The following is a 23,721-nucleotide window of genomic DNA, read 5'->3' as shown; positions in this document are numbered from 1 at the left end:
CATTCTGTCGCATTCTTCTTCTTCTTTTTGACATCACAAAAAATTCAATTTAGCTCAATCGAATTTGGAGTGAGACAGACAAATGCAAAACTCGTGAGAAAAAGGGATGTGAATTTTGATTTCATGAAAATTTTCCGATCTAAAAGGTGTGCCGGAACCATAAAAATCATTTTATGTCGGTTGGAAGAATTGAAGGAATAACCCGTGAAAATTTTACCATCAAAACTTGTTAATTTGTTAAGAAATGTTCTTCGAAACAACTTAGGGGAAAGTCCCCATGCTTCGTACGATCCCAAGCTTCGTATTGACTAAAATGTCAATGACAAACGATGACTAAAACTGGGCACTTTCCCCTAATTTTTAAAATATGAGTGCTATAAGTCACGTTTATTGAAAAAAATAGATAAAATTTTGTCATTAAGAAGCTTGGGATCGTACGAAACATGGACACTTTCCTCTACACAGAGAAAAATATTTTGTAAAATTGTTCGTAAATGTTTGTGAATTCCTAAAGGGGGATTACAAGATGCTCGTGAATCGTAAAATCCTCTAAAAAGTTGGTAAAATTTTGTGCTTTTTCCACAAATATTGTTCGTAACGTTCGTAACATGATTGTTTGACGAGCATTTTTTGTACTTTTATAAATATTTGTTCGTAACTGTTCGCAAACAGATAAAAGATGTTCGTAAAATTTTGTAATTTTTTCGTAAATTTTTGTTTATGAACAAATGTTTGTAAAACATTTAAGAATAAATGTTTGTAAAAGTACAAAAATGCTCGTCAAGCAATCATGTTACGAACAATAATATTGAGCTCGGTTAAACCGTAAAAAAGCAACAAAATCAGTCGTTAGAGTAAATTTTCTTAGTAAATCAATTTTTTTTTAGTAAAAAACCTAAATCTTTACAAATATGTGTCTAATTAGCAATTGAGATATTTACAGATTTTATAATTTGGAAGTTTCGTTCGTAAGAGCTAAAAGTCAAATGTTTAGACATAGCGAATTTGGAACTTCAGATACCCTGTGGGCCCTGTGGTCATTAACTTTACCTTTATTTTACCCACGTCTTTCTTTTTTTTCTGAGAATTTAGATAGAGAGTTGACAAGGTACCTATTTTAGCTTGCAGGGAGTTTCGCTTTGAGAAAATTTCTCGGGACTGAGAAAAAAGCCTGCGAATTTACTTCAGTGATGCAATTATGGAAACGCCATGTATGCAAAACATTTTCGCCGCCAGTTTGGCAGCCTATTTTCAGTGCCAACGATTCATAAGAAAAGTATTTCATATTTACACCGTGAAAAATATTTGCATACATTTAAGGGCATTTCAAAAATTATTTTATAAATAAGTTCCTAAAAGTAGGCAATTCATGTCAAATTCATTCAATCCGTTTTCACTTAAGACGGAACTCCACGGAACTCCCTGTAATTTGGCCAATATTTGATAAAATCCTAGTAGATTATACAGTGTCCGCTTTCTTATTCGGATAATTGGGAGACCAAATGACAGGTGTCTGTCTCGTTATTCGGATGGATATTTTGAATCTGTTCAACGTCTTAAAATAAAGATTAAGTAAAAGGAAATTATTAGAGAATTCTTTGTTTTATGATCCATTAAATAAAAATTTCATAGATTAATTCAGGGTTGTGCAAGAACCGTTCGAAACCAAATAAACGTCAAAATTAGTTTGTTCGCGTAGCGTTTTGACCATTGACGTACAATTTTCATTTGACGCTTGTTCGGTTTCAAACGGTTCTTGCACACCTCTGGGTTAATTCATACATAAACTGCATTTTTAAAAATGAAATCGTCAAGATGCCATGTGAATAACTCCGATTCGAATAAGGAAAAGCGTGCACTGTACATAGACTTATTCCCTAGACACACTTACGACTAAAGTTCAGAGATGACTGAGCTCGTTTATAGCCAAGTCAGTTCCTGAAACACTACAAACAAGGCTTAGTTCTTTACTGGTATCCACAAAACGTAGATCTTGTGGATTTTTATGCAGATATTTTTATTGCAATTTACATGTAGGGGAAAGTACTCTCCCTTCGAACGTTCATGCCTTCGAATAATGTGAATTTCTTTTATTTTCCCTAACAAAATTACACATAATTATCATGAAATTATCAATAATTGATGATAAGGTAAATATTATTTAATTTAAACGTGCAAGTCTCTTGAGAAAAATAAAAGAAAATTCACATTATTCGAAGGCATGAACGTTCAAAGGGAGGGTACTTTCCCCTACTGTATTTAAAAAGGAACTATTGATAAATTTATATCTCAGTTCACGTGAAATAATTATTGTTAATTACAATTATTTGTGAAGTGAAGCTATTTCGCGACTTAAGACAATTTATACGATTCTAGTGGATATTTCTTGTTATTATAAGTGAAATGAGAAGTAAATTTGAGTGTAGATTTATTTTCAAAGGTGTAGTAGTGCATTTCAGTAGAAATATCTGCACAAAAATCCGCGAAAGTTATGTTTTGTGAGTGCAAGAAAATGTTAAGCCTGGTTTTGTAGTGTGTCAGGAACTGACTTGGCTATGAACGAGAGCTTAGTCGTTTCTGGGCTTTAGTCGTAAGTGTGTCCAATAGGGGAATTCTATAATTTTCGTGGCATTGTCACGCGTGAGTTCGAAACCTGACAATGCCATTTGAGCTTTTTTGTCATATCATATGAGTTCGAAAATGCAATTTATTGAATTTTTAATGAAATCCCTTTACTTGATGAATTCATGAAAATACAGTACGTCTTGGTTGATTTGATCAACAAAATTAATTGTCATTTGAATTGCCAGAAATCTCAAATATGTGACTTCTGACAATGCCACGTGAGTTGAAATGGCAATGATACGGCTACAGAATCGCATTTTCGAAAAAGCTCTCCTAAGATTCGAACCCAATTTGTCATATGGCATTGCCAGAGCGTTACAGAATTCCCCTCCAGGCCATTACTCAACTAGTTTTTGCTACTTGGGTATCTTTTCGAGAAAAAATAAAATTATTTAGAAAATTGTATTTCTTTGGGAAATAATCATTGAAAATGTTGATTTTTAAAAACTCTTTCGCTTTTTATAAGAACTAGAAGTCAAACAGTAAGAGATAGCGACTTGGGGACTTCAGGTAACCCCGGTAACCCTGTGGTCAATAACATGACCACCTTTGTTTTACCCTCTTAACCCATTTTCTGGCGAATATCTAAAGCTAACAACTCACATTTTTGGCTTAATTTGCGCAATATTTAGCAAGATTATTTTAAGGCAAATAAATATTAATCTCGTTTTTATAAATATTTTTCAAGAACGGAAATTAAAAGACCTCTGGGAAGTGTATTTCTTGTCCGATTTGGATAAATTTAGGTTCATTTGAAAGGTCTTGGAATCCTGGACAAAATAGTACCGATTCCAAGTGATTATGTCTCGATTTGGTTTTAATTCTAGCATTCCACAAAGTTTACTCACTGAGAAAAAAAGGGGGTGCGGTTAACTTTTTTTCCTCGTAACTTTAATACTTTTTAGGTGTAAAAATATATCAACATTTTTTAATGTTAAGGCAAACAAATATTAAGCTCGTTTTTGTAAATATTTTTCGAAAACTGAAATTAAAAGACCTCTGGGAAGCGTATTTCTTGTCCGATTGCGATACATGTGGATTCATTTGAAAGGTCTTGGAATCCTGGACAAAATAGAACCGATTCCAACTGATTCGAGCATTCCACGAAGTTTACTAGTACCTTCTTTGCAAGCTATCAATAGCTGTGATTCATTATCAAATTAACTTCAGGAGGCACACGCAAATTGGGACTCAAATGGCTCAAACTTCCGCGACTGAATGCTGTGATCTTTCCTGGAAGAGTATTTTCCAGTTAGGTTCCTGGGATTCCTATGATGATTTTCTCGAATTTCCAGGTGATTTTCCCGCTGATCTTCACGGATATGCTGGGAAAGGTTGATGTTGAGGCTACGGTGACTGGAGGTGGACCAGCAGGTCAGGCGGGTGCCATCCGATTGGGCATTTCATTGGGACTGCGGAGCTTCCTGAGCCCTGAGATCGTGGAAGAAATGCGACTCGGTAATCAAATCAATTTGTCATATCTGCGCAGAAGTTCATGTTTGCGGACTGTGAACTTGTATTGTAATGTCAATGGGGCTCTCTTTTCAATTTATCATTACTCTCTTTGGCAGCTGGACTCCTACAGACAGACTACAGGCGGCGCGAACGCAAGAAACCAGGTCAGGAGGGAGCCAGACGCAAGTACACTTGGAAGAAGCGATAAAGTGGACGAGATTTTCAATGGATAGAGGAATTCTAAAGAATAGTTTTTTTTTGTTTTTGAGAAATAAATTGAGCTTTTATTCACATGCGATCTAGAGGTTGCAGCCCGAGAATTTTCATTCCATGGGCTAGGGTTTTGCGGGCAGTGTTGAAGATGAGTAGTCGCTGACGCTGAAGGTCCAGGCTGGGTTCTTGCTTCACGCGGGCTGTTTTCAGGCAGCGGCTGATGGTGTTGCAGAGGGTGAAGAGATAGGTGACCAGGATGCAGGCTTCCAGGGATTCGCGGCTTCTGGCCAGGATTGAGGGGAATTTGTCGAGTTCGAGGATGATTTCTTGGCATTTTGTGTGAGGGAGGAGTTCGGGATTGAGGGTGAGATCGGGTTCTATTCCGGCTTTTTCAGATAGGCTGACCAGGCGGCAATGAGTGTACTGGAGTTTGATTCCTGTGTCCCCTTCCACTTGCAGGGCATTCTTCCAGTCGAAATTGTAATCTTTTTGCCGGCGTTGCTTCAGGTCGTTGACGATGACAGCGGAAATCCCGAGGATATCAGCTGTTTTGTCGGTCAAATCCGACAGATTGACTTTTGTCGTTGAGGATTTCACTTGTTTCTCCCTCATTATATCCCGAGCTTCATTGAGAATGTCTTCTAAGAAAACAACACTCCCCCTTCTCGTGCTCATTCCCTTTATTCTTCCGAACTTCACATGACTCACCTGGGTGATTCCTAGCTTCTGGACAATGTGGAAAAGGGCCCGGAAGTGATCACTCTGCCCGGAATCGACAATGTAGAAAAGGTGAGAGAAATTGTGCTTTTGCATCCGATCCAGGACAGCTGCAATATCCCTGGCCAGGTAAAGTGTCGTCCCGTCGCTTTTTACAACTGCCACTTTCCGCCCATTTACCTCTACGGTCTCCTTCCCGTCGGATTCCTTACTTAAAATTCCCTTTTTCCTGAGATCCTCAAGAATGTCCTCTATATTCTTCCTCCTGTACATTGATTCCCACTCGTACGCATCAAAACAAACTCCGAGTCTACTATACACCCTTTTCAGCTCAGCCACTGTGAACTCCCTGTACAGATTCCACCTGGATAAATCATCCCCATCCTCCAGTTCCATCCGGGAGAAGATTTCTCTAGCTTTTGACGCGATTCCTTCGTCTTCCTTAGCTTTTTCATTAGCCGCCACGTAGGCTCTAAACAGTTGCTTAATAGGGTCGGATTTTAAGTCCTCCTCGGTGAGATTCAGCTGCTCCACGCCGAGTTTCAAGAGTCCAAATTGCGTTCCCCAATCTCCCAGGTAATTTATTCTCCAAACTGCCTGCCCAGAATCCTCAAAGAGATTAGCTATGAAATTCCCAATGATGGTGGATCTCAGGTGGCCGACATGGAAGGGTTTGGCTATGTTGGGAGAGCTGAATTCCACGAGAATCTTCCCGGAAGCTGAGCAAAAAGCCCGCGAAGAAGGGTTGAAAATACCCCTCCGCTGTGGAGAAAGGAAGCAATAAATTTCCATCGGTGGTGGAAAATCTGATAGTACAGACCTTGAGGAATGAGGTGATGCAGGAAAATCTGTGAATTTTGTCCAGCATCTTGGGGAAAACAGCCTGGGAAGTTGAGGTGATTTTGTGGATTTCGTGTTGACAAGATGGATGGAAAAAACTGCCATCTGGTGGTAAGCATTGGTGGGATTTCCACGAAGACAGTTCGTATTTCGACATTTCGACAACCGAAATGGGAGCAGTGTTGCCAACTCTAGGAGATTTTCGTTAGATTTAGGAAATTCGATGTTGGCTATATGGATCTAAATTGAATCCGACAGCCGTAAAAATAAAATAAAGAAGAAGAATAAGAAGAAGGAAATTCGATTGGACATTTAGGTCCGAAAATTTTGATCTAGGAGTTAGGAGAATTATTTAGGAGAATATTTTTTTTTTTAGAAATTATCGAAGTTACAGTGCCCGCTTCGTAATCCGGATAATTGGGAGACAATTTGACAGATGTCCGCTTCATAATCCGGATGGATTTTTTGAATTTGTTCAACGTCTTGAAAATATAATACAAGGTTTTTTTCCGAGAATTAGAATAAAAGTTTTAAAGAAGTTTAAAAGGACAAAATTAGAGAATTCTATGCTATTATACTTCATTTATTGAACAAAAACTTCACAGGATAATTCATTCTCATTGCTGAACACACATGCATACATAACCTCAAAATGATTTTAAAGGTAACTGTCGATAACTCGTCCGGATTACGGCGATCCGGATTAGAGAGCGGGCACTGTATCTAGAAAATTTAAATAAAAAAAAAACTTGGTTTTCATACTATTGTTCTTTTGTTCTACGTCCAAATTTCTCCATAAATTGGATGATATTTCGCTTCCAAATGCACGAATTTGAAAGACTTTTTGTTTTTTTTTTCTAGTTTATAAAACTCAATTTCTCTGAAACAAATTCAATGTAATTTTTATTAATCATAATAAAGGCAGTTCTATAGAATTTTGTAAAATACAAAACTTGTAATAGATAAATAAAAAATGTCCATATAAAATATAATTAAAAAACTGACTGCTTTTGCTTGCTGAAAGATTTTATAAAATAAATTAAAATAAATATAGAAATAGATGCTTTCTACTTTCAGAATTTTGCAAAAAAAAAAATTATACAAAAAAGTTAGGTTTTTGTCATGGAATAGCCATCGACTTTTATTAAAAATAATAATAATAAAAATAGGTATAATCATTCGAACCATTTAACTATCCTCCTATTCCGTATTCTGATAAACAAACAAAAATTATTTTGTTTTCCATCCACCATTAAAAAAATGCATGTGAAAATTATTAAGGATAAGGATATACCAGAGGAACCACCACTAAAGGAAAAAGTCATTTTTGCATTCAAATCTGGCAAATATAAAAAAAGTGGCTGATGTTGCATTTATTTTTTTTAATGTTTTTAGGAATTTTGATTTTTCTTTAGGTATTCTTCTTGCCTAACTTTGTTGAGAGAGAGCTAATAAAGTTAAAAAATATGATAATTGTGATAAATTTGTGAAATTTGCAGGTTTTTTCGAAACCAAAAGACAATGGAAAAACTATTCTAGAATCCTTACAGTGCAAAGGATGTGAAATTTTTACAATTCTTGAAGGACAAAAAGGAATTTCTTTCTAGTCAATGACACTTCTGGTCATATAATGGAATTAGTTTCTGTGTCCGGAAGGCATCCTAACAGTACACGGATTCTCTGGGAGCTACCTAGAACTTCTAGGGCCTCTTCCCGAGAAGATAGAGTATCAGGATGTCTAAAAAAGGCCGCCAAGAGCCCCAAAACAGATGACAAATACGGTCTGCAGGGCAATTTTCGATGGCAGATTTCACACTAAAACAACACAAGAAAAAACAGTAAAATTCACAGAATTTTCCCACAAATCACTTCACTGACCACTTCTTTAATAATTTTTGATGAATTAACTACGGGAATTTGCTTACTTCCGTGCAAAATGACGTGAAAACATCAAGAGAAATGTCCCAAAGGGCACTGTCCGCCATCTTCTATTTGACAACTGAACCGTCTTGGTGCATTTTTCGAGCAAAGCAAGCACTTTTTCAAGGCAATTTTTAGAAGATTTTCCACGGAGAATTCAAAAAATAAATAGCCAGAAGGGCTTCCAAAACTCTCCAATTTTCTATTACAATTTACAAGTCACCGATTTGCCACGTGATTTTAAAAATTTTCCACGAATTATGAAATGTTGCAAAAGTCGCTGGGCGACGCATATTTAGCCTATTTTTGCTATCAAATCATGCCTTTTAACCAATTCTATGTCACAAAACTAATTCTGAAAACTATTTTCTTTATGTTAGCATCAATTTTGATTGAAATTTCATTAATTGGACTTTGCAAATCGACTTTAAAAAGCAATCTTAGCGACGGTTTTTTCAAATGCTGGCGACTACCACTACAAAAGCAGAAAAACGACTTTTTCCTTATATGTTGGTTCCTCTGGATATACGCACACAATAAATATTCTTGACAAGGCAATACACTTAGCTCTTCGTTATCCGGCACTTCGTTATCCGGGTCACAACTGCCAAACGCTGGCAGTTGATGTATTCAAAACGATTTTTTACGAAGCATGCAGTTTGTCCAGAGTGAATTAAAGTATTATTATCATTGTATCGAAGTTTTTAATACATAATTGAGATAAAAAATGAGAGATAAGCACACCATGAAGAAAATTCCCCGTCAAATAATATCTGCAGATATCTTTAAGATTTCTGTAGAGAAAATCTACACCTCTACAGAATATCTGCAGATAATATCTGTTGATATTCTTACGAATTTTATTTGGGCTTGGGACAAAATTCGTCAGAATATTTCGGCAGATTTACTGACGAATCTCTGACGAATTTCTGTAGATATTCTGCCGATTTTCTGTAGATTTTTTCTACATTCCAGACTTTCCAGACAAGATGTGTCAGAAGAGATGGAAAAATTTTTCACTGAAGTTTGCAAAATTCAATAGAGTTATTTTTTGTGATATCACGGTGTTTATATAAAATAAAGAATTCTGCGACGCCGTGTTACAAGTAGAGAAAAGTGAAGTGAAAACTTTAAGCAGAGTATCGACCTAAATTTCGTGTTTTTGTATCATTCCATGGGCGATTTTAAAAAAATTAGTATTTTTGCTCGCATCTTTTTACTTATTTAAAATGTTTAATCGGTAATGCTTGTTAAGCAGAACATACCATTTTCTTTATAACTCCTACAGTTTCTACATAAATCAACAATATTTTTGTGAAGTAATGGACACTATGCCGATTTTCTCGGCAGAAATTCTACCGAAAATCTGTAGATTTTCTGCAGAAATTCTGCCGAAAATCTGTAGATTTTCTGCAGAAATTCTGCCGAAAATCTATAGATTTTCTAGCAGAAATTCAGCAGAAAATCTACATATTTTCTCTGAATACACTGGAATATACCGTTAAAATTCAAAAAACCTCAGAGTAAAATCGGCAGGTAGAATAATGATTTGACGGGTCTCTTGTTCTTTATCAGACACAAAATAAATCCACACAGCACAAAATATAAAAACCGTTGATCATTCAAAAAAACTAAATGTCATTTTGTCCCCCAGTCAGCCGGATAACGAAGAGTCGAGTGTACTCCCGGTGAATATTCAAATCCAAATTCAAACATTTGAAATTTAGGAGATTTTTCGGAGATTTTAGCATTTAGGAGGAACTGTCATCGAAGTGTTGGCAGTTGGCAACACTGGAGCCGATTGCGATGCGACAAGTTTGACGGTGGAAAGTCGGAGCTGGGCGGAAAAAGTAGTCTGAATTTGTGCGTGATTTGAGGCATCAGGACGTGCTCCTGGACACTCAGCTGTGTGAAATTGATTGTGAGGAGCCCAAAGTGCAATAATCAGTGTGGGGGCGCGTGTGAAAGTGAGTGAAAAGGCGCCATTTGACGGGAAAATTGAAGGTGGAGTGTGTGGCTAGTGTTGAAAAATTTCTCAGTGTATGTGTTGGAATGGAAAGATCCAAGTGTGCTGGGTGAAAATTGCAAGTGAGAGTTTTTCATTGGGTGAAGATTTGACCGGCAACTGAGTCAGCGCCCCACTTGGGCATTCCACCAAGGCACACATCCGGAAGGTGCTTCAAAATCGTCGATTTTTCTAGGGGAGCTTCCAACGGCTTTTTCCTGAGGAATTTGTGAGGAAGAAGAGGAAAGTCTTTGAGAAATGGCGTCGCTCAATGACAGATTGCTCGCGGCTCGGCACAGTTTAGCTGGCCAGGGCCTGGCAAAATCCGTCTGCAAAGCCACCACCGAAGAGATGATTGGGCCCAAGAAGAAGCACTTAGACTGTAAGTACCTCCAGAGATTCACTCTGTCTGGCCCATGTGGCTGTTTTTTTTCTGGGGACGTCCTTGGTGGGGAAAAGTCGGTCAGCGCCAATCAATAGAAAAGTCGCCTCCACGGCTGTCTCTCTCACTCTCCCTGAGGACAATCCAGCTTCTCTCTCCAACTCTGATCCTCATCCTCCTCATCCTCCTCATCGTTTTTTCCAGCTGGCTGCCCAACCATCCAGCCAGAACCCTCCTCCTCCTCTCCCTCTTCTCTCCCTCTCCTCCTCCTCATCATTCCCGGACACTGACCAGAACTCCATCTGACACGCGGTCACTTTTGTTGGCTTCCCATCTGCAGACACATTCCCAAAACAGGTTTTTTTTTCTTCCTACCTTCATCATCTCCCGATCTTCTGGGTGTGCGTGTTTGCTCAATTCCCAGAGCCACATTTTTTCACTTGTCTCCCCAAGAATCGTCGCCTTTTCTACGCAACAAAAATCTCAGTCGCTTGGGGCGCACGCTGACGTCATTGGCAAAAGGTCAGAACATTGGGGTGAGATTTGTCAGGAAATGGAGAGGAATGCTTCCACAGAAAAGGGTGAAGGAACTGTCTAAATGACCCAAAGAATGGGATTTGTGCAAGTTCTTGCCTCATAAAATCTGCAACAATGGGTCCATGTTGCAACATATTTGCTCTTTTATGGGCTCCATGGAGCTCAATGGGGGAAGGGATAGAGAGTTAACCCTTTGTGGGCCAATGGCTAATAATGTTTCCCATAAATAAATGAATTTTACTGCTCGAACTGTGAAATGGAGAATTTATGTAATCGATCGATTTAAGGGCAATAGCTTTTCGAATTTAGGGAAGAATGAGGCAGTTCGAGTATGTTTAACTTTCGAAAACTGAAACTTCTGAAAAACAAAAGCTTTTTTATTGTTATTTTTCCAAATGAAATAGACGAATAAAAAGAGGTGTGAAATATTCACTATATTTTAAAATAAATTTTTTAGGGAAGATTGGGGCAATATTTGCCAAAGTGGATATTTTATTTTATTCCATTTTTTTAACCTAATACAGAACACGATTTAAATATAAAAAAAATTTCACAATTCCTAATTGAAATAGAGACCGTGATACATTATATCCTATAACACACTAGAAGCATTTTTCTCAAAAATTTCCTGTTTAAAAAAAACTTTGACGTTTCTGCCCACAATAAGGGAAATTTTCGTTAAAAAAGAGTGGCAAAGCATCCCAGGCTTTGCGAAATGCTCGAACTCGTGACATAGATGGTATACTTTTCAAAAGTAGGGGAGATCGGGGAGTTTAGGATACTTTTTTATGTTTTTGACTTTGAAACAGTATTCCAAAAAATCAGAATAGGGGAGACGGGCAAAAAGTCGCAAAACGGATATTTTATTTTTTTACAAGCTGCTCGAGCGCTTCAAAAATTTCTAATTAGCGCAGTTTTATAGGAAATTTACTGCTCTACAGCTTTGTGAAAGAAATTTTCCTCTATTTTGTAAGGAAATACGTTTATCGAGCCAATTTATAAAAGATAAACATCCCCGCGTTTAATTTTGGTATTCAAAACATTTAAGTAAAAAACAAGAGCGTATAATCTCTAAAACTTTCGTAAAAATATGTTCCCAGATTAGGGAAGACTGGGGTAAAACTTGTCAAAACGCATATTTAATTCTTTCACGAGCTCTGAGAATACTTAATCGTTTTAAAATGAGTATATTCTTATAGGAAATTTACTGCTCTACAACATTGCAAAAGACTATTTTCCTCTATCTCGAAAGAAATGTGATTTTCGAATCATTTTCTAAAAGTCGATTTTGTGGAGATTCTCAAAATTTCTGTGGCAAATTTTGTCACTCTTCGGAGAATTTGTGATGTTTTACTCTCGCAAACGTTAAAAATATCAAATAGACATATTTTTGTAGGAAATTTATTCCTCTACAACTTTGTCGAAGATAATTTTTCTCTATCTTAATGAAAAATGTGCTTAAATTGAGCTAATCAGTATTGATATTTTCTGTAAGCCAAATATTCCAAAATGGGGCTCAAAATTTCGTTATTTTTTATTTTACATAATCCTTGCTCGAATTCCTTGAAACTTTGTAAGTTTAAAAAGGTTCATGAGGGCTTCATGATGTCTCCTTTATTATAGAAAATAGTAAATATTGAAATTTTCGTTTTGACAAATTTGCCCCAGTCTCCCCTATACCCCCCAAATATTCAAATTTGAGAAACTCCACTGTACTTTTACTCCGCGCGAAATTCGTTCTACGAGTGTACCGGTTTACAACCAATTTACTGCACGGATTCAATAACTCAAAAGACCTCCCAAAATAACTAACTCGGTTATGAATCGGTTTATTTGCGGTACATAACCGATTGGAACTGTTTCAGGCTTGTCTGAAATTTGAAGACCTTTCCAACGAGCCCAACATGATACAATTCTGATGTTAAATCCGCTCCCCAGAGACCTTTTAACCTTTGACCTTGAAAAAACCGTTGTTAGGAATAATTCAAGTGTATCAAATGAATGTCCGCATGTGTAATCTTTAAAGCATATCCAAAAATGAAAAAAAAATCACACGATGCTTTTTTATGCTAACGATCCTAGGGTCGGCTTTTGGAAGGTCGCCAGAAGGTCCAAAGTCGTTATCTCTAATCGTTTGGCCTCTAAAGCTGGCGACAGCCGGACGGACAAACGGTCAAATAGCGTGACGACATTTCTCAGAAATCGTCTGAAATGCAAAGATTTATTGAGAAAAATGGTCTCCAGGAAGCATGTCTCCTGAAGATAGCAATTCTTTTTTGGTTTCGCTAAGAAGTTTTTTTTTGGTACGTTAAGAAACTATGGAAAATCTGGGAAATGTCGTGCCTCTGGCTTCTGTCTACCCTTGCGACCATCGCCATCTTAGCATTGCTTCCAAATACACTTCGAACGGAAACGATAAAAAGTCCGTTTTTTTGCAATCGTAGTATATTGCTTAAAAAGGCGGACTGCGAGTTTAGTTATTCCGCGAAGTACACTAGACGTGGAAGGGTTATATTGAAATATTGGTGGAATTTTCTCACCTAGACTTTGAGAGCTATTCATTACAATTTTCAATAGAGGTATTGACACCAAGTTATTGAGTATACTGAAACACACAAATAATATGCCATGAAAATTTTTACTTGATTTTTTTGACTAAAAAAATACATAGGGGGAGGTGGTGTACCTTTGGAACTGGACCTTATCATAATATAATTTAGCATTAGATCCACAAAGCAATTCGTGAAGTTGAATTGTATGAGAATGAGACTAATTTTCGTTGCAAAATGGGAAGAGAAAACTAAATTTTAAAACTGTCCCAATTCAAAGGTGTCTATCTACCCCGTAACAAAGTTTTTATAGATATAAAGCAAAATGTTTTTTTTATCATATAAGAATATTAATGCAAATTGCAAATCGATTTTGACAATAATTTTTTTTTAAATTGTAACATATTTTACCGTATTTTCATTGCTTCTGAGATGTTCAATATAAAAATCCTGAATTTTATATATAATTTAATATTTCTATTTTAACTTAGAATAAATATTTCTAATTTTATTTTATAATATTCATAAAAATCAACTTTGGTTATGATATCGCAATATTCTTAAAATTATTATGAAAATAAAATCTTTTTATATTATTCTCCAAAAGGTGACTGTCGGATAATAGGATAAGATTCGGTAATTCGGAATTATGTTTATTTTAGAATTTCGAGATTTTCTCACTGTTTGAGGTACTCAAAGGGGAAAAGAAAACCACGAAGAAGTACATGATTTTACATTGAAGAGTACTTCTTCGTTGGCTTTTCGCTTTGAAATCAAAAGTGGTCTTCAGACCAGATGTTTAGACCAGTTCCCGAAAGTCTAAAAATCCTAAATAGCAATTAATTTTATTGGTTTTTCAGAATGTAATTGATCATTTGCCCTTAATAATCCAATCTTAAGTCTAAATTTTGAAAAATTCTTTACTAAAAAACTAAAGAAGTTAAGCCATATGGCTAAGGCTTAGGTTTGAAGCCCGTATAATCTGGTAGAATATCTCAAAGTTCCCAATTAGACATGATTCCAAAGTACACCATCTTATCCTAGTTCATCATTTCCAATTTTTTTGAGTTGTTAAAATCACTTATGTTAGCCAAAAACCCGAAAACCAAAACACAGAAAACCAACTTATCGAACACACAAAATCACGAATGGGTCGAAATCCCGAATGGTTCAAAATTCTGAAAAGTTAAAATCCAGAAAAGTCAAAGATAAAAATAGTCAAAAATCCGAAAGGGCCAATATCACAAAACCAAAAATTCCAAATTGTCAAAACCCTGAAAGGCACAAAATACGGAAATTAAGGTAAAGTTCCCTCACTCGACTGGTTTCTCGATTCGACCGGTAGAGTTATTTATTCAATTTATTTATATTTGCACTAATATTTGGCGTATGATCTAACAGTAATAGGTCAATTATTCCATACATAATTCGAATCAGTGACAATTTACGAATACGAATCACTCCAGCATCTTGTGATTGTTTCAAAACGAGAGGCTCAGATTGTGGCTGAAAATATATTCAGGGTTTTGGCTTTTTGACATTGTGCTTTTTTTATTTTCACTTTTCGCTTTCGAGATTTTGGTTATAATGGATTTCGGTTTTCGTGATTTTAGAGTTCGGGATTTTGGTTTTTTTTGGAATTTGGACCCATTCAGGATCTTGACCCATTTACGATTCTTGGTTTTTCGGGATTTTGTTTTTTATTTTTGCATTTCAGTTCTCGTGAATTTGGCGTTCGGGATTTTGAGCCATTTGGGATTTTGGATTTTTTGAGAGTTTGTTTTTTAGGATTTTGGTTTTCCGGAATTTTGCTTTTCGCGATTTTGGGTTTTCGGGATTTTTACCCATTCGGTATTTTCAAGATACCGGTATTTCAAGATTTTGACCGGATCCCAAAATTACTTTAAAAATAATTTCGTTTGCCTGGTCATTAATTACTGAACTTAATTACTCATCATCATTATCATTTTCAACCGCTTAGGGGGAAGTGGGGCACCTTTGAAATTGAGAATTTTCACCTAGCTTTAAATAAATTTGAGCCTTATCGTGATATAATTTAGCTTCTCAATATGTTTGTGTAGCTAAATTATATCACGATAAGGCTCAATTTTATTTAAAAATAGGTGAAAAATCCCAATTTCAAAGGTGCCCCACTTTCAAAGGTTCCCCACTTACCCCTATCCCTATTCTGGACGCGGAATTAATTACTCATAGCTTTCAAAATTTTATTTTAATTCTTCTATTTCCTTTTTTAAATACGTTCTGAAATACGTTGACTATGTTTTTTTTTGAGGGGGAGGGGTCATTGAAAATCAGAAGCAGATATTTCATATCGTTCGGTGCATGTAAAATCGAATGCTAGTATATTTTTTTTGAGGAAGATAAACAGTTGAAGCACTGATATAATTCCAGATCCGTGGATTATATAAGTGCTTTCCCTTTCAGTTTGAGCAATAAAAAGTGGTTCGGCATTGCCAGTAACTTTTAGGATATAACGGTCAATGTGATACTACTACTAAAACTTTAAGTAATACCAAGAATTTTGATTGAGTTTGAAATATTTGAGATTTCTTTGTCTCAGAATTAATAGCTCTTAAAATAATACACTCTTGACTTTGTAACTTCAATTGGTTTGCAAAAGTTCATGCAACTTTCAAGCATCAAAGCAATAACCGTTTTTAATGGCTTTTTGACTTCTTCGTTGAAAATCCCATAAAAATTTCACTTTAGAATTCCTATTTGATTCTCATAAGAAAATTTTAATTGTTTTTCGGGGAGTTTTTCAGTGGTTGGTTTATGATTTAGTGAATTTTAGTTGAATTCTCTGAAATCTTTTTGCAAATAAGTTGTTGATAGAGGTATTATTTGTTGGTTAAATCTTAATCTCATCTGTCATTTCAAGTGCCTTATCGCAGGGAAATCAGACAAAAAAAGTGGTTTACTATTCAGTGGGGATTCTCTTTTTGGGTATTGATAGGGGGGCAATAAAGTTGTTGCCTAGTTTATCGTGCAATAAATTATTGGGAAAATCAGAAATTTGGAAGTAATTTTTAGCAGATTTGATGCGTTTGTTGTTGTGGTAGTATTTTGCATTGATTTTTATTACAATGTTGTGTTGGATGAGTGGTAAGGTTGTGAAGGGAGGAAGAGAGAATTGGAAAGAAGAAAAATGTTGGGCATGGTGGAAATTCCTCATGATGAAATGTTCATCAGAGCGTAAAATCTGTTTGAGATCTTTAATCGAAATAGAAGAGAAGTGTTTGAAAAAATGCAACTAATTGTTAATGAATCGTTTGTATAATGATAAGCCCAAATGGTAAATGATTCAAAAAATAAAACTACAAGTTTATGGATTTGTTAAAGTTTGCCAAGTGAGTCAATTTGTAGCACGATGTAAAAGATTTTTCACAAGAAGCGCATGCGTCATGAATGAAAAGCGTTTTGTGGGGGGGGTCGCGGGGGGTGGCAGGAGGGTGGGTGAGGTGTGGGTGGGAAAATACGTGAAAGAGGTGAATGAGAGAGAGAGAGAGAAAGAAGAGAGATTGACAGGGAGAAAAACATTAACCAGAGATTTGTGAGATTTCTGGTACGAGGAATTTTCTGATGTTTTGGGGAGCTATTTGGGGGAGGTCACGAAGGAGCCAAGAAGATGAGGAATTTTTCATGATGTTTGTGGAGTCAGAGAGAAGACAGAAAAATGCCTAAAAGGTAGACGTGGATTACGTGAATCATAATTTTTTCTACCTTAAGTTTCTCTGAGCTCTGAAGAAGATTCCGAAGATGTGAATGGGAAGATCGTTATTTCTGCATGAATAACGTGGACTTAAGAGAGAATGAGAGGTCTGTGAGAAGTCATTTAAAAGTTGAATAAGTGCGAGAGTATGCTTCTTGTGAGAGCGACATTATATAGAGACAAAGACTTGAGGTCAAGGTTGTTCTTGGCTGTCGATTTGTTGTGCTCCCAATTTTCAAATTGACGCACTCAACCTTGCCAAAAAATAAATAAATAAAATCAGATGTGCGCGAATCTTGAAGAATTTTCCCTCTCTAGAAATTTTGAACACAAAAAAAACAAGATTTTTCAGCAAATTTTTCTCCCATTTGAACTTCCTGTCCAGGTCAATTACCTTTAGAATTTTTAAGCGATGATTCAAATTGGATGACACTCAAATTGTCAAACAACATTCGAAAAGCAAACTGAAAAAAAGACGCGTTTTTATTAGCATTTCAACAGACACACGGGGGGTTAGTTAGTAAGAGAAAAGAATTAATTAGTGACTCCTGTTTTTCCAAACGCATTTTCGTCAGAGAGAGAGAGAAAAAAGAGAAAATTTTGAATAGAAAAAGATTTAAACAATGTCGCATTTTGTATTATTTTTCATTCATTTCGAAATGTAGCATTTTTCTTCTCTCGCGTGCTCATGATACGATTTGAGACTTTTATCACTTTCATGGTGACACTTTTTACACATAAAAAATTATGCTACTGTAATACACTGTTGGACGCTCTCTAGGAAAAAAACTAGATGACAGAGTTGAGAAATGTTTAGATAAAAATTGGTGTAAAAAATTACTTTTTATCTTGATAATACAGGGAGTTCCGGCTTAAGTGAAAACAGATTGAAAGAATTTGATTTTAATTGCCTACTATTGGGAACTCATTTATAAAATAACTTTTGAAGTGCCCTTAAGTGTATACAACATTTTTCACGTGGTTAATGTGAAATACATTTCTTTTGAACCGTTGGCGTTGAAAATAGGCTGAAAATTTGGCGCCGAAAATTTCTTGCATACATCACGGCGCTTCCATAACTTATCCTAAAGATATCTCCTGCAGATATGCAATTTTACGAGCTTTTTTCGGTCCCGAAAAATTCTTTTAAACCGGAACTCTATCTATTAAAATAAAAAAAGATAGATAGATAGATAGATAGATAGAAAGATAGATAGATAGATAGATAGCGGCTTCATTTTTTTGCATACACTCAGAAAAATAATCGAGTAAAACTTACTCGAATCGATGTTGAATTAACTGTTTTTCGTTGTGATTTTCGATTAACTATATTTTAGAGTTGATTTTACTTCTATTTAGGTGTAATATTCGGAAGAGTTGTTTAAACTTTTTTTTTCCTAAAATTTACATGACAAAAGAGTGTCAATAGGGTAAGTGTGCCAAATTTCGGCATAGTTGCATGCAAGCGTCAAAGTCTCAAGTTTGAAATGTAATATTTTAAATACAAATTGATTTCTTTTATTCTTTCTTCTGAAAGAGTGTTGCTTGTAGCCTTGTAAAGAGTTTACTATCTTTATTTACTCTACAATCATTCTTAATACATTTTAAAATGAATAAAAATATAGACATAGCTTTGGTATCCTATTTCGGCCACCTTCATTCTCATAGTTCCTTGCCCTGCGGAAATTCTTCCAATATCTTTTTCACGTCATCTCGTTTGTCGAAACTACATTTTTCGTTATTCTTTTGCATTGTATAATCTCTAGAGTACGTAAAATCTAAAAGTTCATGGAAATTTGAGGAACAAAAAAGGTGGCCGAAATTGCAAGCTGTCCGGAATTTGGCACACTTACCCTAACTCTTTTTAAGACTGAAAATAACTCGTTCCAAGAGTTAAAAAAAATTTTTTTGAGTTAAAATAACTTTGAAATCCCAAAATTGATTAATTTTGCAATTTTATGTTTTTTTTATTTTATCATTTTCTTTATTAATATTTTCTTGACCTCATGTTTCCTATGTTCCGAGCGAAATATCATGTATGATGATGCACGCACATGTCTTCATGAAACACTGTTAGTCATATTTCTAGTTGATGTTCCATATGAACTTTGTCACACGAAAACCTTGACTGAAGAATATTCTTAAAACGAAAACACTTAAGCATATACTTCAGTAGAAATGAAATTCTACATCGAAAAAGAGTAATAATTACATCGATATCCGACGAATTAATTCAACTCTCACGAAGAGTTGTTTTAACTCTATTTTCTAAAGTTTGCAACGAAAAAGAGTAGCAATTACATGGCATCGATAATCGTAGAGTTAATATAACTCTCCCATAGAGTTGTTTTAACTTTTTAGGTTTTTTCTTAGTGTAGATAGCCTTCATAGACCTTCTCCAGTGTCGTGTCTTGAAATTTTTAGCCCTGTTTTTGAAATATTTTCCTTACAGCAGATATCAATTTATACCCAATTATTTTCCAAAATTAATGCACTAGGGGAAAGCGTGCTACCTTCGGACGACTCAAGCTTCGAACAATTCGTTTTTTTCTCTATGTTCATTAAGGATTTCACCCACAGCCTTTTTCTGAAAATTTGAGGCATTGGACTAGCTATAAAAATATAATATTATAATGGGCCAAATTCATTTAGAACACATTAAAAAAGTGTTTTTGTTCGAAACTTAAATCGTTCGAAGGTTAAGTAAGGCTTTCCCTTACTGGTGAATATTTCCTCTAAATGATATGGATTCTTTGAATATGAAGCCGATATGTGTTTTAGAATTTTCCAAAAATTCTTTTCTTCAGAAATCCTTTTATTAATAATGGCCCCTTGCAGAGCCCGGCGCGAGACGCCTTTCGGCGGCGGCGGCTAAATTTCGTTTTCCAGTCAGCGGCGGCTGGCGCGCCGGCGCGCCAGCCAAAGCTCTTGGCGGCGGCGGCGCCAAGCGCGCCGGTTGTTTTTTCTTCGAATTCCGTGCAGAAATTTAAACAAAATCTGCTGTCCTCAAATATTCCGTATTTTTCTCAAGAAATATAGTTCGTGAAAGCTCTGTAAATTATCGCTTTGGGTTTTTTTAATTGTTTGACAATTATTTGACAAAATAAATAATTCTATGAGCTGAAGTGAAACCTATACGTAGTTTCAGAAAAATAACAATACTAACCGTCTTGGAATTCGTCCAGTTATTCATTTTACCGATCGAACTCCACAGACAGAGCGTGACGCTTTGATACTTCTTTTATAATAATTAAGGGATTGTATGGGTCAGAATGGCAAAAACAACATATTCTTATTACTTTTTTTATTTCAAAAGTATAATTTTTTTTTGAAAGTATGAATTAAACTCTTAAGCCTCTTAAGCATATATAAATACAACTGTTGTACTATATCCCATGAAATTTTCTTTTAAAAATTTTAAAGATTTAGCGGTTCGGAGTTGGGACCTTGTTTTTTGAGACCCTTTTGAAAAAAGATCCTTTCGGAGGACAAAATTACCGTGACAAAGAAAGTAATCGGACCATTGGAAGAAATTTCTTTATGAAACTTTGCATATTACCTAATTTTGGCAAATACGATAGTGCAATTTATTGCAATTTATATTTATTTATATAAGAAAGCGAGAAATTTATTTTGTAACCCGTTAGAGGGTGACCTTAAAAACATGTTTTTTAGGGATATCTCGAAAACAACTCTTACGATTGTTGTCATTGTCAGATACGTTTTTTTTAAAATGTTTTTCATTAAATTTATGAAATTTTCATGAAATTTATTAAATTTTCGTGAAAAATATAAAAATTTACTAATTGAATGCTAATGACTGTTGTTGATATATATTTTTCAAAATGCATTGCAAAGATTATGTTTTGTAAATAAAATGAAATTGCACTTTTTAAGTGAACGACTATAATTATTACGATAATAACATTTATTTTCAATTCTATTCCAAACCGTATAAATTATGTATGGAGTACGATATAATATGCATAAAAAATTTCACTTTTTAGAAGGTCCGTTGCTATTTTTAGTTATGAAATTTATCTATTTTTAAGGTTTTATCTCTATTTGTTAAATAAAATTGTGCTGAAAGCACGCACAGGTCAAGCATAAAACGGGCAAGATTGTGTTGAGAATATGCTTACTCAAGCATGAGCGGGCAGATACTCCGCGTAAAACGCACAGCTTAAGCACAAAACGGATAATATTGCGCTTAAAATCACGCATAGTTTAAGCATAAAACGTTTATTATTCCGCTTAAAAACACAAACAGCCTAAGTACAAAACGGGTGATATTCCGCTTAAAAACACACACACCTCAAGTACAAAACGATTGGATATTCCGCTTGACAACACGCACATCTTGAGCATAAAACGTTTGATATTCTGCTTAAAAGCACGCACTGCTCAATCATAAAACGGATAAAAATTCGCTTAAAATCACGCACAGCTCAATCGTAAAACGGATAAACATTGCTAAAAATTACGCAAATCTCAGTTGTAACACAGATAAAAATTCGCTTAAAATCACGCACAACTCACTAACGAACGGTTAAGATTACGCTTAAAACCGTTCCATAATTGAACTGTGCGTGATTTTAAGCGCATTCTTAATCGTTTTTCGATTCAGCTGTGCGTGATTTTAAGCGCATTCTTAATCGTTTTTCGATTCAGCTGTGCGTGATTTTAAGCGAATTTTGATTTTGACTTGTTGCTCGCGACATTTTTCGTTTTCAAGTGCAAAAAAGATTGTTTTAAAGTAATCTAACGGTAGTAAGAATCTTATTTCCTGAAAGATATGTTTTTCTAGTTTGTATATTTTAATTTATAAGTGTGAAAAAACTGGAAGTAAGAGTTTTAGAAGAAAAAAAGGAAGACCGCCTGGGAGCGGTCTTATCGGTTCAAGGGTAAAATTTTCAAAAATTACCGATTTTTTTTCATTGTTTTGCTTGTTCTAATAAAATATATTATTATTTTGCAATATATTATTCATGGAAAACAATTTAGATTACACGATGTCTGTCCAGAATGAGTAAAATGGTCGATTTCTGCGAATTAAGTGAAATTGATAAAGAAGCAGACTTCAACAGTGATGATTAATTCCCTAACTCGTCCTTTAATGCCCCAAATCATGAAATAAAACCAGAAGATGAGCAATGTATTTCAAAGAATCTTCAAATTATAAAAGAAGGTGACGCTTTCATACTTGGCCTGCGACCTATTAGTTTAGAATCAGTCTCATTGAAACACCTTGAGCTTCATTAACGTCTAATTATAAAAATTATAAACGTATTTTTCCTAAAAATTATCATTTTTTAGATAATCATAGAACATTCATCCATAAAAAACGTTTAAAATTCATTTGTTTTATTATTTGTTCACTATTTTTCAATAAAAAAATATTTCAATCATTTTGTGCCTTAAACCGATATGACCGCCTGGAGGCGGTCTTTACTTTTTCTCACCTGGCGCCCAAAAGGAAAGAGATAATGAAGGATGGATGGTTTTTTTGAGTTCAGTGGACCATTAATTACCCTAGACAAAATTATTTAACTAATTTTTTTGGATATTAAAGAAAACACTGTTAGAGGGTTAACCGATTTACGATTGAGCTGTGCGTGATTTTAAGCGAATTTTTATCCGTTTTACGATTCAGCTGTGCGTGATTTTAAGAGCATTCTTAATCGTTTTATGAAAGAAGTGTACATGATTTTAAGCGCATTCCTAACCATTTTATGATCGTGTTGTGCGTGTTTTAAACACGATTTTGGACAGCGTTTTATGCTTGCGCTGTGCGTATTTTGGAAACGATTCTATAGGTATGTTTTTTTTGTTATCGCTGTGCGTATTTTACACACAATTTTAGAGAGCGCTTAGAAAATAAAGAATACTCCCTCCGTTCCGAAATAAGTCGTACGTTTGAGAAAAATTTTTGTTCCGAAATAAGTCATACGTTTGGGAAAAATTGGGATTAAGGGAAAGTTTGTTGGTAAATGTTTTGAGTATGAACAATTATCTCTTGTAAAGAACTATTGTTAATGTTCAGTACTAAAATTGGGGTCCAGTTTTGATGGTATGTTGAGGAACGAATGTCTTAAAAATGTCTTTTTTTGGCGTTCTATTTTCAATCTAAAATAGGTGCAGAAAGGTGAGAGATACAGACTTGGGACCTTCGGGGGACCCCCATAAGTTGACTCTGGGACCATATGTCCTTTATTTTGCCCCCACCCCTCCCCTTCCACACCAAAATCATATTTTTTGGGATTGCTCGAAAAACACGTCGTGTGATTTTTTTTTTTTCAATTCTGGATATGTTTTAGAGAAACATATAAATGGTCCCAGGGTCAACTTATGGGGGTTCGCTAAAGGTCCCAAGTCCCTATCTCTCACCTTTTGACATCCAGATATTCAAACACATAAAAAAAGGATGTTCTTTTTATTGCTCATTCTGCAAAATTTGAGCAATAAAAAATGTCATATCGGTAATAACTGTTGAGTTCTACTTGTGCATATTGAAAATTTAGAACAAATTCGAGCCTGTAATGTTAATCACAGTCCATTTTTTAGTAACTAACTATCTACCGGAGCTCTTTGAAAAAATCGCGAAAAACGGATAACTTCAACATAATGATTCCTCAACTTACCATCGTGGTAGGATCCCCATATTATCCCTGAACATGGAGGATAGTTCATTCATAAGATATTTATATAAATAACAAAAACAGTCTCTGAAACCATTCCTTAATCC

At 35.3% G+C, this 23,721-nt stretch overlaps 3 protein-coding genes across 52 annotated transcripts in view; 2 read left to right on the top strand and 1 right to left on the bottom strand.

The window, feature by feature from the left end:
• The window catches only part of LOC129799320 (28S ribosomal protein S9, mitochondrial), a 60,546-nt gene extending 56,175 nt beyond the window's left edge, over positions 1-4,371 (top strand). The window contains exons 6-7 of the mRNA XM_055843121.1: positions 3,921-4,083; positions 4,197-4,371. Coding sequence (XP_055699096.1) covers positions 3,921-4,083; positions 4,197-4,288 — 255 coding nt within the window. The 3' untranslated portion in view covers positions 4,289-4,371. The remainder of the gene's footprint in view (positions 1-3,920; positions 4,084-4,196) is intronic.
• LOC129809793 (probable arginine--tRNA ligase, mitochondrial) lies at positions 4,369-6,007 on the bottom strand. Its single transcript, XM_055859887.1, has 2 exons — positions 5,831-6,007; positions 4,369-5,772 (listed from the first exon to the last, which is right to left on the bottom strand). Exons 1-2 carry the CDS (start codon positions 6,005-6,007, stop codon positions 4,369-4,371), a joined length of 1,581 nt encoding a protein of 526 aa, XP_055715862.1.
• Positions 6,008-9,553: 3,546 nt separating this feature from the next.
• Positions 9,554-23,721, top strand: part of LOC129799312 (phosphatidylinositol-binding clathrin assembly protein LAP) — a 72,819-nt gene continuing 58,651 nt past the window's right edge. For 25 of the 50 annotated variants that reach the window (XM_055843112.1, XM_055843103.1, XM_055843093.1 and 22 more), the window contains exon 1: positions 9,558-10,157. In XM_055843112.1, coding sequence (XP_055699087.1) covers positions 10,034-10,157 — 124 coding nt within the window. In that variant the 5' untranslated portion in view covers positions 9,558-10,033. Of the gene's footprint in view, positions 10,158-23,721 lie in introns of all 50 variants that reach the window. The other 25 variants (XM_055843116.1, XM_055843115.1, XM_055843107.1 and 22 more) reach the window with 4 other exon arrangements.

Source organism: Phlebotomus papatasi, chromosome 1 (genome assembly GCF_024763615.1).
Source record: "Phlebotomus papatasi isolate M1 chromosome 1, Ppap_2.1, whole genome shotgun sequence".
Lineage (NCBI taxonomy): Eukaryota > Metazoa > Arthropoda > Insecta > Diptera > Psychodidae > Phlebotomus > Phlebotomus papatasi.
Note: the sequence above shows the minus strand (reverse complement) of the source record. Positions and strands in the feature narration are given on the sequence as shown.

Excerpts from the sequence above, each read along its gene's own strand:
- LOC129809793 (XM_055859887.1), bottom strand. The coding sequence starts at position 6,007 with ATGTCGAAATACGAACTGTCTTCGTGGAAATCCCACCAATGCTTACCA. Across the intron at positions 5,773-5,830 it reads GCATCACCTCATTCCTCAAG|CGGAGGGGTATTTTCAACCC; the intron begins GTCTGTACTATC and ends CTTTCTCCACAG.